The sequence below is a fragment of the Lingula anatina genome, chromosome 1 (genome assembly GCF_051362555.1).
Source record: "Lingula anatina isolate TDL-2025a chromosome 1, LinAna3.0, whole genome shotgun sequence".
Lineage (NCBI taxonomy): Eukaryota > Metazoa > Brachiopoda > Lingulata > Lingulida > Lingulidae > Lingula > Lingula anatina.
In genome coordinates, this window is record NC_141767.1 from 57666412 (window position 1) to 57683919 (window position 17508).

Consider the following 17508-nt stretch of genomic DNA (forward strand, 5'->3'; position numbering starts at 1 on the left):
TTAGATTTATGGTCTTAAGCCTTTACCTTTTCTCTTCTGATATGGACTTTTTTATCATTTTATTATACCAACACATTCAATTTTCTGCCATAAACATTTTGTCTGAGGGCTCAGGAATATATATAACATGGTTGTGTTTTTCTGACCAGATAAAAACAGATTCGTAATCGAAAAATAAGCTGTACATTTAGTTAAACTGATAAAAGCTTAATAAAATATTGATATAGCTTAAACAAAACAACTTGCAGTCGATATATTTTCTTTTTAAAACAAATCATGCCTGATTAATGTGAAAATTTTCTTATTTATCATGTACCTTATCCATTAACGTTGTACGGCAAATATCTCTGAACAATTGGCCTGTTATTTTGACCCGTTAGATGTCCAAACTGTTCATAGATCAGATCAGTTTTTTTTTTTACTTACGTTACGTCTACGTTTCATTTCCACTATGTCCATGAGACAGCTTTTTTTAAAATTTAAAAGATTAAAATTAATTTACATTTTACAAGTACAGGTACCCTACCCCGGTCCATGACTTTGCTCCATAATGTAAAGTACCCAACACATTGTGCATAAACAATAATTATAATTATCTTTGTCTTATTGAAAATGTCCGTGCTTCTGACATGCGCTATGGGGCTTATTTGTCAATTTTGCTAGTCTCCGCCAAAAGCTAAGTCTTCCGAAGTTTCACTTATTTGATAATGAAATTATCTCCAGATAATAGAGATTTGGTCCCTTGGACTATCTAAGTAACAAAACAGATTTGGCTTTCTTGAGGTTTATCTTCATTCCACGAAGTTTCTGTCCATATTCACTTTATAAATTGTCCTTCGGGTGTGTCCGCAATAAGAACTGTCAATAGCAATTCAGAAGCTGTGGGTATTAAGAAAGGTCTTGATCTTCAATTTGTTAGTTCTTTTCGACATTTCCCTCTCTGGATGTCTTTTGCCTAATTCCCCATACGTAAGTTTCTTTTCAATGGAACTTCAAGTAGAAGTTTCAGTATTTCTCTCATTAGGCTAACTGTACTGAACTGACTCTGTGCACACATTGGGGGTTCATACTTGACATTGGAATTTGAATTATTCGTGTCTGGGTATTCCGTTTATTTTAATTTATTTGTTATTTGTTAAAACAGTTAAAAGAGTATATTTGGCGGCAGAATTTGGTACGCTGAATGCTCCATGTAGATTTATATTTCATTGTGCTCGGTGCTGCAAGGAAACTGGTGAAATAGTGTTTTTAGCAAAAGCTTTCATTAATACGTGATACTTGATTCTATATGAAACTGCCATTTAAGTTTCGCATATATACACACCGAATTATTGTACAGTGATCGCTTTTTGTATCTTATACATGTATGCTCTGCTATCTTGGTCGATACAACCGAGAAAACAATTACGCTTCACACAACGCAGAAAACAATCACACCTACAACAATTGACTGAGGAGAAACTATTAAAAAGAGAAGTTTATATCTTATGGGTCCCATTAATAAAAATAAAAATAACTGCTAATTAAGCCTAAGCAGATATATCAATTACACGATGTAAAACAAATTTAGTTCACAATTATGCGGAAGACCAATTTTAATTCACACGATACTTTAACCCCGACAGTTACTTTCTCAGTGAACCAACTCGCCCAAGCTTTTACGGGGAGGGTGAGAGGGAATGTAGGGATCTGAAGTTATTCAGATTTGGATCGGCAGGATTAAATATACATAGCTATTATCCAATTCCCTTGTGTTCATGTTTTGGCAATTTCCCCAAATTCAGCGTTAACCGCATACAGAAATGATAACATGGAATACAAGGGTATCAAAGTGCACGCCGGGTTGTCTCTCTAGCTTCTGCGTGTTGCACCCGCTACAAAAATGCAGCAGAATAACGCAAAATAATAATTCTAATAATAAAACTTTGCCAGATTAAAGAACATGTGAATGGCTTTGTGATATCTGAGAGGTAAAATCAACCAATACATTTGAGAACATTTGTTTTGCTGCTTTTTATCAATTATTTATGCTAAGATGGGGATCACACGTGCACACTTAATGAAGCAAAAATTTGCTGCAAAAAAAATTAAGCTGAATTTCATATTTTGTATATTTCCGGTTAAAGAAAGTGTATATAAGTTCATGTAGTGATCAATATATATATATATATATATATATATATATATATATATATATTGCAAACAGCACCAATTTTTGTGCTCATATTCGGCAAGCAATGTTTTGACATATGAAATAACAAATGCCGGTGTGACAGGATTGATAGTTCGCTAGGGACCGTAGTCCGTTCCCCATTCTTTTAAGAGGTGACATTCGTCTCATATACTAACCTCAATACTATGACAAACCCTAACCAGCAGTAATCATAAAGGACCCTGGACTTCCATTCCTGCCACAGCTGCAATCATCACCTTCTTAAGAGCAAATGAAAACACCCACTTTTAAAAGCCTTAAAAGCACCTATCAATTTAAAAAAATGACATGGAATTGCCAATATTCAGTGCGCAAACTTTAACTTAACATTTCATATGTAATTGGCACAAATATATAAAAAGTACATGGAATCAAAAATCGTTAAGTTACATATACTAAGCTTTCTGCCTGATTAACATCAAGTGACTGGTTTCTGTGCTATGTTTATGCTGCAAGGTTTTTGACTAATATTTCTGAGAAAAACCCATTTTATCTCATGCCTAAGTTCTTTAACCATAAACTTACAGAAACACTGCCTGCACCAAATCTTAAGTTTAATTAGTCTGTTTTTGGTCATTAACATTGATTACAAGACACTTGGTGCAAAGTTTTTTTCAATTTTGTTGATTGTCATAAAATTTAAATTGATTTAACACACAAAAGAATTCTAATGCTACCAGCTACTTCGTCAAACCTTAAAAGCATACACAGGCTAAAGCATGAATGTTAAGTTATGACAAATGGGCAGAAGAGGTAAAATTCTGTTTAAAATAAAAATAAGTATAATAATATAAATAAACCATTAAAAGCCCTTATACTTCTGAATTAAATTACTTGATTATATTTCGGTTATACTGGTTATTATAGAGATTGCAACCATTATTACATCATTCAAATCAATTTAACATCATGTAGCTTCCACTATAAATCAGTTAAATCATTACTTTACCAGCGTATCACTAGTACCTTCATCAATCAACACCTGAGAGACTCAATGTTACAAAATCTTTCAAGTGTTTTGTCTTAACTCTGAAAACAGGAAATTAACAGGGCAAATACATAAAACTTGCATAGTATCAAATTTAAAAATTATCCGATTCACATAAAACAATTAAATCACAAAACAAAGAAAATATGTTGTGTTCATCATAATAAGCAAATGCTGTAAAATAGCAATGTAGGTTTTTTAAAATACATTGTTTGCAGACATCAATTTTCCAATGTTTTATAAAACTTACTAAAACCCTACTAACATTACTTACTGCATCAGCAAAAAATAATAATAATAATAAAAAAACACTTCTAACAGTTATTTTGACCATGAGAAATATATCTTATACTGTTATTGTAAAAGGAAAATTACATAACTTGGAATTAAATATGTGTTGTGCTTTTGAAAATTCATGAGAACTACATAATTAATTTAGAAAATTTGTAATTTTTTCATTAATTCATTGCAATATACAACGACGTTAATGGCTGCACTAAACATGGGGCAGTGTATCTATGGCAAAATATCTGAATATGAATATGTGTATGTATCTACATCTATATATGTATATATATTTGTTCAATATGCCAGACATGGCGCAATTTATACACTCACTTTATCATGCAAAAACATTTACTACTTCCTCTCCAGCACAGCCAAAGTGTAAGGATATGGCTGACTATCTCAGATCACCTCACTTCCTGTGGTAGAGAATGAGAGCAACAAACACCAGAACAAACGCTGCACAGAAGAAAATGTTCAGCTTCAAATCAAACACCAGCATGGACAGCGCTGTGGCCACCATCATGGCAGAAGAGATCATGAAGAGACGAGCAATATTACTCGAGTGCTTCATGATGGCTGACATAATGAGACCTGAAAATGCCTGTAAATTAAGCATACTGCTATTAAAGTTTACAATTTAACCATTTTAAATTACCTACTGAAATATTGTAAATCTGATTGCAATCATTTTCAGACAAACAATAAAATGAGCTAACTTAAAGAATTTCTTCTGGTTGAATGACCATAAGGCCAAACAGTGAAGAATAAAAATATGGATTTTTCTTAAGAATTGTATTGAGAAATGTTGGTGTCACATCCACATGGCTACAAACAAGTGACCTATATTTATTGCAAATGAATCATAAAAGAAAATAACCCTATTACATGCCCTCTCTTAAATGCTCATTTCAGAGGTCTCTGTAATAAGGGAAATGTTTGACACTGAAGAATGCATACCTACCTGTGTAATAACAATGACCCATGTGTAGAGACTGTACCCGTGGAATAAATTAAAAGCACCTAGAAAGACATTTAATCTAAACTTAAGTTATATCTTCATTATTATAACTAATCCTATGGTCTATCTTAACTTTTTAGAAAATGTCTCAATAAGTGCATGTAGTTCTGTGATTTCTAGAGAGCACAAGTATAGTTCATGCTGCTGACAAGGTCAATTCAACTTTTACAAAATATATTAATTACATAATCTTTATACCAGCACAGGTACCAGACTTATATTGAATTCCATATACAAAAATTGCTTACTGTCAGCAAGCTCAATAAGGCCACACTTTTTTAATTTTATGGATGACATCCTGCGCGCGCACCGATTTTCGTCCGTTCTCCAAAAAAAAAAAAAAAAAAAATCCCCCCCCCCCCAAACCGCCCCCCCCCCCCCCCCCCCCCCCAAAGGAAGTCGGTTGTCGCAAACATCGTTATTGAATTTGCCGGAAAATGCAATCGGCAATTCTCTGCTAATTCCGCAAGCTCCATACTGTCATTGTCGACTGCGGAGACATCCGAGTAGTTCCGAGTGTGGAAAATGAGCTTTCTGCGCATGCGTATTATCACCACATGGAAATATGGCCGTTTTGCCGTCAACTTCATCTCTAGCATTAATTTCAAAATACACGACAATTGAAGTCATAAAGAGAACGGGGGCCGTCGTTTTGGATTGGTTTGCCATTGATATTGGACATGGAGATATCACCCTTTTACAATTTTACGAAAGGCTGGCCGTGGCCAGCAATCATCGCCCGGAAAATTTCAGTGACATTCTGTCCAAAGCAGCACATACCAGTTTCTTTTTGGAGCGAAAAAAGGGTCGACAAGAGCGTCGCGGTATTTGGTGGACTGAAGGTCGGACAGGCCACCCGATAGTTGGCTGCTAGTGTGTGAGTCGAAGTAGACAAAATGGCATCGACCGAAATTACCTTAGTAGTAGGAAGCATAGGCCTATCTTTGCTTAATTTTTTAAACAATTCTGTGAAGTGTTTACAATGCTTTAATTTTCTGAGAGTACAAATAAAGACACGCTATTTATTTGATATTTGTTTTATTGGTTTCTATACCAACAGAATGCATGAAATAACCTTAAATAGATTTGGTAATGTGCAGCATATATATTCATGACTTTTTACCTTTCTACGAAGTAGGCCCTATTCACAATGCTTTAATATTTTGAGAGCATGGATAAAGACATGTTGTTAGTTTGATACGTGTTTCTGTGGTAAATTAGTGTTTCCAGCTGTGTACTGAAAACATAACTTTTCTTAAGCAGTTTTTTTTTTTTTTTTTTTTTTTTTTTGGACTGTTTTTTTTTTTTTCGCCCGCTCGCACCGACTTTGGGGTCCCCAGAGGATGTCATCCATAAAAACAAAAAAGTGTGGCCTAAGTATCATTAATCCAGAATGCTATGCTTTCAGCAAAGAGCTTATAGTAAAGTGAGGCCAAGTATTAGCGTTTACTGTATAAATGCGACAGCACGTGCCTAAAAGAGAGCCCTGGTTTCAGTGCTGCAAATTTCGACAAAAGTGAAGAAGCCCCCACTTCAATGTTGCAGGGTCTCCCGATTGGACAGAGAATTTTCAAGAATTTTCTGTTTCCTGTTTACACTGATAACCCATTAGTTCCAGATACCGTTTCCCCAACTAATGACAGTTTGCAACGGCCCATGAAATCAACTGAGTTAACAGTCGCCATAAAATATTGTTTGTCTACGCCAAAATTCCCTATATGTAATATTTATACCAGTACAGGTACCAGACTTTTTATACTGAATTCCATACACAAAAAATGCACATTAAAAATTGTTTGCAGGTAAAAAGAATTAAAGAAGCAAGTATCTGCTAAGACAGTTACCTGGAGAGCCAGAGGCTGCTGCCTGTGACAGCCACATCCCTCCATTCAGCAATATCCCAAATATATACAACAAGATGTTCTGGAGGTGAATTGATGTCTGAAATCACAGAGTGAGGTATAATTTAATTTCATGAACATATAGACCACTGCAAATGTGCCACATCTACAGTGACATAGCTTGCTTGTTAACATTTGTAATATCAACACATGTAAGCGTGAATATATTTTTTAATATTAATAACACTGTGAAATATCAGAATAGACAGCAACACTTCAGTTTTATTAATTTTGTAGCATTTTGTTTTCACCTGATACTGTTTCTTGAGAATGTACTCTGTGTACACTCCTGCCAGCCCAGATACAAAACAGTATGTTGTAATCATAAGTAGACCCTTGACTGTAATGTGGATGACTCCAGCTGATGTGATGCCCTGCTTGGCTTGTAAACCACCATAACTAAATAATAAATATCATTGGATTAATGTAACGGAAACATGAATCTATCTTTATTATCAAATATTTTTTGTAACAATTCTTTAACTGAAATATAATTTCACTTATGGTAATATTCACACAAACACACACAAACTGAGTGAGAAAGAGAGTGAGAGAGTGAGTTTGCATTATAATTCCAACTCACCTATTACTTATTCCAGCGAGCGCAAGAAATCCAAGAGCTACCCACTGCAATGGGGAGATTGGCCTTAAAATCAAATTAAGATTATTAAACAAACTTTGATTCACTTAGCTTATACTACTGTGGCAAGAAAAAACGTTGATCAGCATACTAAGCAATTGGCCGCTACTTTGTCAATTAAATAGACCCTCCTCTCCAGTTGCCAATCGTCATGATTTAATCATTATAACCAAATTCATTTTACACAAAAACTGAAAATTGGCATCATCCCATTTTCTTGGCCTATTTAAGAGCATTTTATCCGATTATTATTATAGGAGCAGTAAACTACAAGCCAATAACCAAAATAGCAGCATTCATTAAGATATCCACCAACCTTTTGATTATCAGTCTATAGAGGAATGCTGTAGATAAGATTTTTAGATTTCCCAGCACCTGAAAGGAAAATAATCTTCAGTCAGCAAACAGAAGTCTGCGTTTTCAATGTAAGGGATTTAAATTGGCATGAATAAAATCAATGTGTTAATCTCTTATGCTTTCAAAGATTCAAGGCAAGTATTAGTACTATTGATATTCAATGTACAAATTATGACAGCTTCCTACACAGTTAACCAGTTACAGCTTTCTTATTGTAACATTTACGAACATACATATGTGTGTACTAGTATATGCCAAATCATGTACATAAATCAAAGGCTGCATTTGCTAAGATTACCTGATATGTAGCTGGGTCCATCTGGAGTTGCATGTGTACAGCAATATTGTTGTTAAAACAATACAACAGTGCAGGAACAGCAAAAGGAAGAGCAAACTTAAAACTGGGCATGTTAAAACCTTTCTCCTGCACCTCTGGTATAAACAACACTATGGAGATGAGCAACTGTGAAAAAAAATTGAACTATTATCTATAACTTGGTAACATGTCACTTAACCTTGCTCAAACGAGCAATTAACACATGCAACTTCACTTCATATCAGATTTACTTTAAGAAAAAAAACTAACTATTCTTTATTACCTACACTGATGCAATCAGGTCATCATCTTAATCATTATTACAACTACATATATAACTTTAATTCAACGTCAGGGCAGATGGAAATGTTCACAATATGTCACTGAGAGCACACTTTAACATCAAGCCTTTATACCTTTGATATTTCAATGACAAGAACCATGGAGGATGAGCTGAAAGGAATCTTCCCATCTACTTCACACAGATGCACCAGGATAGTATAGGAACCATATATCAAGGTCCTGAAAGCAAATTCAAACTACATACCAACACATTAAATATTTGATATTTTCATCAATAATATGTGAATTCAATGACCAAAAACAAAAGCAAAAAGAATACAACATATATAAATAATATAATCAGATAAGTGACAGGTGAGTTTGTCAAGCACTCTTTCTATGACTTAATTCATCAAATTAAATCTTAAAAATAAGCTTTTTAAAACTTAAAATTTTCTAATTTTTTAATTTCTTAAATCTGGAAATAATAATGTTTTGCTTATATAATGCTGCCAAAAGATCAACTACAGATAACTTACCTATAAAATTACACTCACTTTAAGCTCACACATACAAGTAATAAAGAAATTGATCAATATTTTGTGAATTGTCTAACAGAAAGACTCACGATATCAGGTACTCACCCTATACAGATCATGACCCTCCACAGACAGAGGTTAACTGGCTTTGAAGGCTCTGCCAAGGAAGATAACTCATTATCTTTATTTATGGTGACATGAGTGTGCACCTGAAATAAAAACATCAGTTCATGAAGAAAATTCTGAGAAAGCTTTAAGAACTCAAATGTGAATAGCTCTACATCTTGGATCTATCTTCTTAGTTCAGTTAAAGCAATAATTTATAAGAAAATCAAACAGTAATGAAACACATTTTAAAAAACTATATAACTTTTTCATAAAAAACATATTTATAAAATATTTACGCTCTTCTTGTCTGCAGCCATCATGATTAAGCCTGATAGAACTTGTGTCCCCTATGGTTATCTTAGCACCGAGGCAGAGAAATGCAAATCAATATTCTATTGAAGTACAGGAGATGAAGTACATTCTCATAAGCCAGCACCAATTGACACCATTTTGTGATCTATACCACCTAGAAGTAAGAACATTACATGTCTGATTTTCAGTCCTGGAAACTCAATGGAATATAACACCAAGCTCTGGCCAAATAACATAAATCATGAGGCAAATTTGTATAGATAACAGGCTGTGAAATAAAGATAGTGCAATCAGAAACACTGACACAGCTTATTAAGATTAATGTAAGGGTTTACTAACATTTCAATCAATAAATTATCAGTTAACCACAGTATAACCTATGTTAGTCTTACTACATGCAATATATAAAGTTGTGCACAGACTGCTTTAGAAAAGGACACCTTGAGCTTCACAACCAATGGCTTTTTGGGCCAATGGTGATATCAGTATATATTCATAAACAGTGCAGGCTTGGTCTGATGAGGCCTAAATTAAAATAAGCCAACAACAGAGAGAGTGATTACAATTCCTCTTCTGTGCAATTTGGTCGTATCTGACATTGAGATCAAATTTTACCCTGAGTGGACCTTTCCCAGCAAAAAGGGCGGTTCTTTTGACCCCCCCCCCCCCCCGGGCTACGGGCCTGGAGTGTTTGTATGTGTTTGGTCTTGTGCCCCTGTAAAACGGCCATAAGTATCAAGGTATCTCCAGTCAAAAAATGGAAGCACTACCCACAGAAAACCTTGCTTGACTGAGAAACCCCACTTCCCAACACTGTTTAACGCCTGCACCTTAAAGTTCTACACTTAGATTTTGAAAAAAAATAACAAGCACGTCGTGAATTTCGTGGAAACCATATAAACGGGTACTTACCTTTTTAGGTGGAAGACATAAAGAATCGCCGGATTTCTCGTGCCATCTGCTCCACTAATGAGAACCGATACTTTTATTTGTTAGCCCAAGACAGTCCAAAACCAATGCTCTGACGAGGAAATTGCGACAGATGTAGGCCCTACTGCGTGGAAATGATGAAATGATGGCTCTATTCCCATAGATTTTAGATCGATCTATCCCCGCGGGGAGTCTCACTAGATTACTTTCAGATAATCCGACTTAAATGTCCGTCCCGCCTACTACAAGCTGTAAGGGGATAATTAACTTTCGTGTCCGGCTGACAGCTAGGGGAGAGCGGGGTTGGTTGGAACAGTTTTCACGTTTTTTGCGATATCTCAGCAGTCAAAGCTTTGGGGACAAAAATAAAAAATCTGATAGGGGAAAATTATATGCCGCACTCATCTATGAAATAAAACATCAAGTAGGTCTTTTTATTTTAGAGTTATAAATGCTCAAAGTTGCCTCCTAAAACGTTCCATCTCACCCCACCCGCGGGGTCAGTTGGAACAGGCAGTGGGGTGAGTTGGAACAAGAGGGCGAGTTAGAACGCTTGCATATAAATTCAAAGTATAATTCATTTTAAGAGTAGGATTATCTATATTAATTTCCCAACAAGTAAGTGTTACTTTGTATTCGTATCTCCATAGTTTGTAAGCATTTTTTACGTTTACAATTCGCCTTTAAATAGTCTTTTCGATGTATAAACCATATCCAGTTACACTTCATTTCATAATGATAACAAAAGTGGTGTAGTTTAAGAGAAAAGAAATTGAACTCATATATCTCAACCTATTAACAACAGTATGTTAGACCTACAAATGAAAACTGTATCTCTTTCAACTCAACAACTCAGAATCAAAATCGCAGTTCTGACATATGTACACTCGGTCACCCTTACAGTCTTCATGTGACCACTTTAGACAAACAATGCATTTAACCCATTTCTCTTTTGGTCGGCTGTTAATGAACGGCTCCCCACAAACCAGACATGGCCACTCTTCTTCTGACACAGAATCGCTGGTCATCTTTAATTTCCTTTTTTCTCTATCGACTAGAAATCTTTAACTGTTTTTTATTTTTGTTGCGCTTGTCCTTTTTAATTTTGTTGGGCTTGGCCTTTTCTTTTTCGAGTAGCTCATTTTCAGGTGTGTCAGTTAGTACTGCACTGCATCGTTTTCTTCTTTTAATCTTTGGACTGCGACGGTGAGCCTCTGGACTTGAGCTGTTTTGGGGTTTTCTTAAGTGCTCTTTAGTGTGTTGTACCACCTCTTCCGGTGAGGGCAACTGAGATTTCAACTGAATCTTTGCCTAAGTTACGAGGTGAATGTTTGTCTTTTCTGGCGGATTTTGTACCCTCGTTCACTAAACATTGACAGCAACCCCCAATCCATTACACAAAGCATTTAAAACAATATCGGCAGAATTGGTGTTGTATAGTTTATCCATAACATAGGCTCTCAGCTAGAATATTTTCATTTTGCCGCGAAAAGCAGAGTAATAATCGACATTTCCTTCCACATTTAAAAGCAATTTATCGCAAAAAGCAACAGTGGGCATGCAGACCCCTATTCGACCAAACAGCTAGCAACTGCATTTAACAAGCAGTGACCATCCCCCCTTGTATCTTCTAAACGCATGTACATTCCGGCATCATGGAGATGTTCTATCAGCTAGATTCCGTCTCCAGTTGGAGTTGTACTGGGTTACTACGTTACTACTCTCTTCAAAGTTGAAATTAAAATATTTAGAGAGGTTTAAAAAAATGAAAAACACCGTGCGGGGTGGGTTGGAACACCCCTGACAGTGTTCCAACTGGCCCCATGTCAAATGTTCCGACCAGCCCCCATGACGTCATGGCCTACTTATGACACTGTATTTCTTTAACACGTGGGAAGTGTTTAAAAAAAACGACAGCTTTTTGAACATCAAGGTGGTCCTAAACGCTATGCACAATTTCAGTGATATAATCCTTATACTTTAGTTTACAGCACGATGAATGTCAAAAATATGAAAACTTACTTCGAGTAGCAAAAATAAGTTTTTTTCGCATAAAACTTTTACTGTATTTTCGAAACTTCCACAAGTTTACCGGATGAATGACCATGCCACGTGACATTTTTATGCTGAAGGAGCACATGATCGGTCTTGTGGTTTAAGAAATAAAGCCAATGTTCCAACTTACCCGCGTTCCAACCCACCCCGCTCTCCCCTATTTAGCGTGAACCCCCAGGGAGTTAGGTCGATCTAAAGTAGGTCGATCTAATCTATGGAAATGGGGTGTTAGATCACTGTTAGATAGCACTATATGAAAAAGTAACACACACACACACACAAAGCTAGATAAATATTTTTTGTAATATTCCTTGATTGTCCATTCTTTTTAAGGCTGAAAATGCACTGGTGTATTTGATGTAAGCTGTCTATCTGAATATTTTAGAAAACATATTATTTCAGTAATTTTAGCCAGTCTACATGTATTTACTTCAACTTTCGTGAATGGCTAGATCGCTGCCTAAATTACTTCACAAATGCATTTCAATAAAGAATATTCTCAATCTTTATTTAAGCAAAAGATCAGCAGATAGTGTGGCGAGTTGAGTCGTTGAAAATCCTTTGCTTGCAAAAGTTAATTAAAAAAAACAGTTTGTTCCTAAAACAAGTTGTCATAGCAACAAAATTTACGTGGGTACCTATCATTTTTTTATTTACGTCTGTTTCTGTATTGACCATATTGCACGTGCCATGGCATTAGGGGGAAAACAACACCTGGCACGGACAAATGGATAGATAAATATCTGCGTTATTTTTCTTCTTCTTCTATATGTTCCGATCGTATCGGCGAAGTTATCAACGGAACTACACGTTTTATGTAGCATGTTGTTTTATAGTCATTTATGGGCGTGTGCTTTAGCATCACAATGATGATCTAGGACAAAATGTCCGGGTGCTTGAGGATGGAGAGATTAAAAATCGATTTAGGACCTACAGAACAACAAGTTTAACACGAAAAATGACTGGCGGAAATATATTTCAACGGCGAAGAGTGGCTGATATCAAAACTTTATATCTATCTCAATCTATGTCAGCATTTATGTGGACTACAAAAAGCGAATGTGTACGTGTAGACCCTTTTAGATATATTTTAGGGATATTTTCTACACGTCAAGAACTCGATTAAGGTTTTCTGAAGCACTACCGCACGTGTTCACAATCAGTGGCGCACCCATGCACTTCCTTGCGCACGTGTATTAAATGCAGGGTTTGGTTATCATCGGTTTGTACAGGTCAGTCCCGTCGTAAATTTCGATCCACTTACGTCACGCTAACCTTAACCTGTACGAATCAAATCTAACAGTCTCTTAACACCAGCGCACTGTGCAAGCATGATCACGGTAATCTAAACTCCGTGACCTGGCCTCTGGTTGGTGTGATGACTGTAAACACCGTGTTTAAATATGCATGCCCAGTAGAGCGTCTTCATCCTGCCCAAGTACATGACAGTTGGCGAAAGAAATCGATGCGGAGTCCAGAATTAAATATTTTTCTCGAATGAATACTTCGTTCCTAATATTTTCTTTTCTTCACAGAAAATGTGTGGTGGTGGGCATTTTTAGCAAGCCATCTTGAAAGAATTCTATAGAAATATTTACAAGCAAAAATGAATTTTTCCTTTGGGGAAAAAGTTATTTTCTCCTACTGATAAATACACTTCCTTGCACTTTATTATGTTTTATTTCATTTTGATCTAATGGCCAAACGCTAATTAATATTTGGATACCCTTTGAACACACGTATTTTATTCATTTTCTGTAAGCCTAAGGGGAACACTCCTTTAATTTTGGATAGATTAGAACTGTTCATGGCATATTTTTCGGCCATTAAGTCTCCCCCCCCCCCCAAAAAAAAATCAATTTGCTTGGCCCAGAGAACGACTCATTATAGCGTATTTACGTCTAAGATGGGTCCAAACTTAAAGATGCAATTTAAATGCAATTGCACTGCTCATATTTAAAAATAATACAAAAGGCCTTGGGTACTTGGTACACAAAAATTAAAAAAATACAAAATAAGACAAAGTTTCACGGACTTTAACTGAATGTGCAAAAGACTGCAGTTGATATCATCTCTTTATGAGTTAGTAATCAAAGTGTATTGCCCATATTTAATCTGTATACGTGATACATTAAAGTCTTACTCCGGTGATGCCGCGATAATATCGAAGTTGGGCGTGTCGCACTACACGCCTACGATATTACACACACATACACACACACACACACACACACACACACACGCACACACATACACACACACGCACACACACACACACACACACACACACCTGCACAGCTACAACTAGCGGAGATAACGATTGTGCTTCACGGTCGTGCCAACACAGAAACTATTCAAATGTTGAGGTGTCAAATGTTTTGGCCCGACAAGTTGGTAAATAATCCATCTAGAGTGGGCCTATCTTTCTTATCATTTTACATGTACCGTACATGACAGTATTGACAATAGTTTTGTTGAACACATGTATCATGTATATCTAATCGAATGACAAACAAAATTGCTGTAAATGTGATTTTAATAGCGTAGATGAAAACCTAGATTAAAACTTCATGGTCTTCTTTTATGTCAGACTGACATTAATTTTTCCTAATATTATGCAGATGTTTACGGAAGGACCTGCAAAGAACATAATCATTGTCAGAGTAAGGGGGCACATTGACGAGGGGCGTTCTCTTCCTTAGCTTCTATAAAAATTGTATTTTTACAGGTAACCAAACTGAATGAAGCTCAACAAAAAAAGGTGACACATAGACACGTGTGCCCCACACGAAGCCCCCTTTCTTGTGCCCCAAATCCTGGTCGTTAGTGTGTTCTATTTCAAAGTTTTTTTAGAAATGATTGGCCTGCACGCCCACGCGATTCTAGCAAAGATAGCACGCATGCATGCACGCGCGCATCCGCAAGGAGAGTGAAATATGACCAGTGCTCGTTTTTCCTCGGTGAGCAGCAAATCTGAATCACTGTTTGGAGGCAATCTCTTCTTGTATCAAAATATGCCGATGTGTAACAGGTTTGTGGTCACTTATCTTTCCTCCTCTCGCAAGAATTTAAGTCCAACATGCCAATAAGTAAACCACGCATAAAGCCTTTATTTATGTATTTTTTCCAGTTTTTTAAGAACCCAGTATAATATGCATGGTGTACCACGTTACTTAAAATGCCCACCCTCAATGAGTCAGCAGTAGCAACGGTGTAAGATATTGAAGTTACACATATCAAAATGATGGTCCGGAACAAACCACCTATACTTTTGTTCTTTTCCATTCATCACGAACAATTGTTTAAAATATAATAGCGCCTGCTCAATTATAAGTCAGGAGTACAGCGTACCATGCGGGTCGGTGTATGCACATTGTAGGTAATTCTGCTCAAAGCGCACGGGTTTGTTCATATACTGGTGGCCAGAGCTCAAAGCCTGACGTCGCAGGTGAATTTTCCCAGGACGCTGCTCGACCCATTAACCACGAAGACGAGTATTCCTGGTCCATAATGACTGGGTAGGATAAAGCGCCTCAGGTACAAATGCTACCACCCGACATGCATACGGCTACGAGGCAACTTGGCATTTACCATTTAACGCTTATTTTCTATCAACTACTCTGCAATGACTGACGGATGTTAGAAGAAGAGCCCCCCCCCCCCCTCCGGTCCTGACAGCCCGTCTTGTGCAACAGAATGAAATACATAAATAATAATAATAATAATAATAATAATAATAATAATGTTTATTGACCACTATATGATATGAGGATACATTTGCAGGCTCACCAGACTATATTATTTACTGAATATACATGTATAAGGATGGTAAAAATGTCTGATGGATTTCAGGCCTGCCCCTTTCTCCCTTCTTAAGTTTTTTAAACGGATCGTATTCAGGGTTTCATTACATCTGTTTAGCTCCGCGACAATATTGTATTCAATGTTTTATAAAGTTACTAAAACATATATAAATAACATATTCCATAAATTTGTAAAAAAAAAAAAAAAAAAACCACTTTACAACTTCCGCTAAATCGTATAAAAGATCAGAAATTTAATGTATGCAGTTTTACTTTACGTTCAGAGCACTACTGAACTCTTTAGAGTTTAACGTTTCAAGGCTACTTGGTTAAAAAGGTCTCAATGAAGCAAAATACTATCATTGCACGGGAGCTGGCTTTGAATTATAGTAATTTCTGTTACCAGTGCAAGGCTGCCCACGACCTTTGCCGATGGATATAGATCTAGACTTGACACTTTTGCTTGGATATGGTTGTGGACTCAGTCATATGCATGTTGTTTTGCTGCTTTAGAAAATTTTCCTACTAATTACAAAGATTACATATAACAAGTGATTTATTATATTGCACATATAAGAATTGTGCATCTTTCTTAGAAAAGCATCAGTCTACCTTCCTGCTATATTCAATGCACAGTTATCTATTGAAGATGCACGGATGTCACTGAATAGATAAGAGGACCAATACGGCGATGATTTTCATAGCTTATGCTTTATCATAAATCAGTAGACCCATTATCATATCACGCCTGTTTGATTTACCCCTAATAATTAAAGTTTACTTATACTGTTTACGGTCTATACGCTCTTGACTATTTTTGCGCTAAGCACGATGCAGAATATTAGCCTTTACGTACAAGAATGATTTACGTGATTACGAATAAAGGATTTTGAGCGGACTCTCAATCGTTTTTTTTTTTTTCAATTCTAAGTTTAAACAGCAATCTGTGGCTGTCTCGCTTTTGTACGGCAGAGCCGTCACGTCTTTAGTTGGTGCAGTCACCGGGTCAAGATGGATGACCGTGTGGGCAAGATATCAAATTCGTGTCCAGACACTTTAAGCACATTGTTATCACAAAAAATCGCATATTTTCTATAAATTGAACCGGTCAGCCATTACAAATCATGCTGCATGTGGCGTAGAACAGTCGTTTACTTGTGATGAATGTCTAAAATACAAAATGCTTAATGCAGATAATGCAAATGTGTATAAGGGTTGCATCTTTAAAAAAGTTTATGTTAATTCGACATGTGCACTAAATATCGATTCTTCATCAACTTTTTTTATAATGGTATGTCTCTTGGCGTAGAATGCACTTATGAGTCTGAAAAAAGAGAATGATCGATTCAGGCTTTTGTGGACTGGACATAGTTAATAAATAAATATTTGTGCATTTCTTTATACAAATTATAATAAATAAATGTTTGTGCATTTTCTTATACAAATTATTAGGGAGAGTCTCTCTCTCTCTCTCTCTCTCTTTTCCATCGGTCACTTACATCATTGATACATGTATCACTTCTGCATTCGCACACGTGTGGATACTCGTGCATGTAGGTACAGATGTAGCCTACATGTACATGTGCGTTTTTGCAATCAGACGCATACACTGTACGTGTACTTCCAATAATTAAATAATTTTAAATGCAGAATATTCATGACAGAACTGACAGTCTGCCAAAAAACAGGCTAAATTTTGATTTAGGCCCTACGAGTAAAATCTTCAATTTTCTGAAAGATAATTTCACACTTAAAATCA

At 36.1% G+C, this 17508-nt stretch overlaps 1 protein-coding gene across 1 annotated transcript; it reads right to left on the reverse strand.

Moving 5' to 3' along the window:
• Positions 1-1451: 1451 nt before the first annotated feature.
• On the reverse strand, positions 1452-10164 carry LOC106178140 (putative UDP-sugar transporter protein SLC35A4). Its single transcript, XM_013561205.2, has 11 exons — positions 9874-10164; positions 8946-9115; positions 8647-8750; positions 8137-8242; positions 7703-7867; positions 7364-7422; positions 6991-7053; positions 6659-6806; positions 6351-6447; positions 4450-4508; positions 1452-4089 (listed from the first exon to the last, which is right to left on the reverse strand). The coding sequence occupies exons 2-11, from the start codon at positions 8967-8969 to the stop codon at positions 3898-3900; spliced, it is 1017 nt and encodes a 338-aa protein (XP_013416659.1). The 5' UTR covers positions 8970-9115; positions 9874-10164; the 3' UTR covers positions 1452-3897.
• Positions 10165-17508: the final 7344 nt, after the last annotated feature.

Bases quoted from the DNA above. Each gene is read 5' to 3' on its own strand.
- LOC106178140 (XM_013561205.2), bottom strand. From the start codon at position 8,969: ATGATGGCTGCAGACAAGAAGAGC. The intron at 7,423-7,702 runs GTAATCTTAGCA...TTTTCCTTTCAG, and splicing joins TGGACCCAGCTACATATCAG to GTGCTGGGAAATCTAAAAAT. The intron at 6,448-6,658 runs GTGAAAACAAAA...CTGTGATTTCAG, and splicing joins TTCTCAAGAAACAGTATCAG to ACATCAATTCACCTCCAGAA.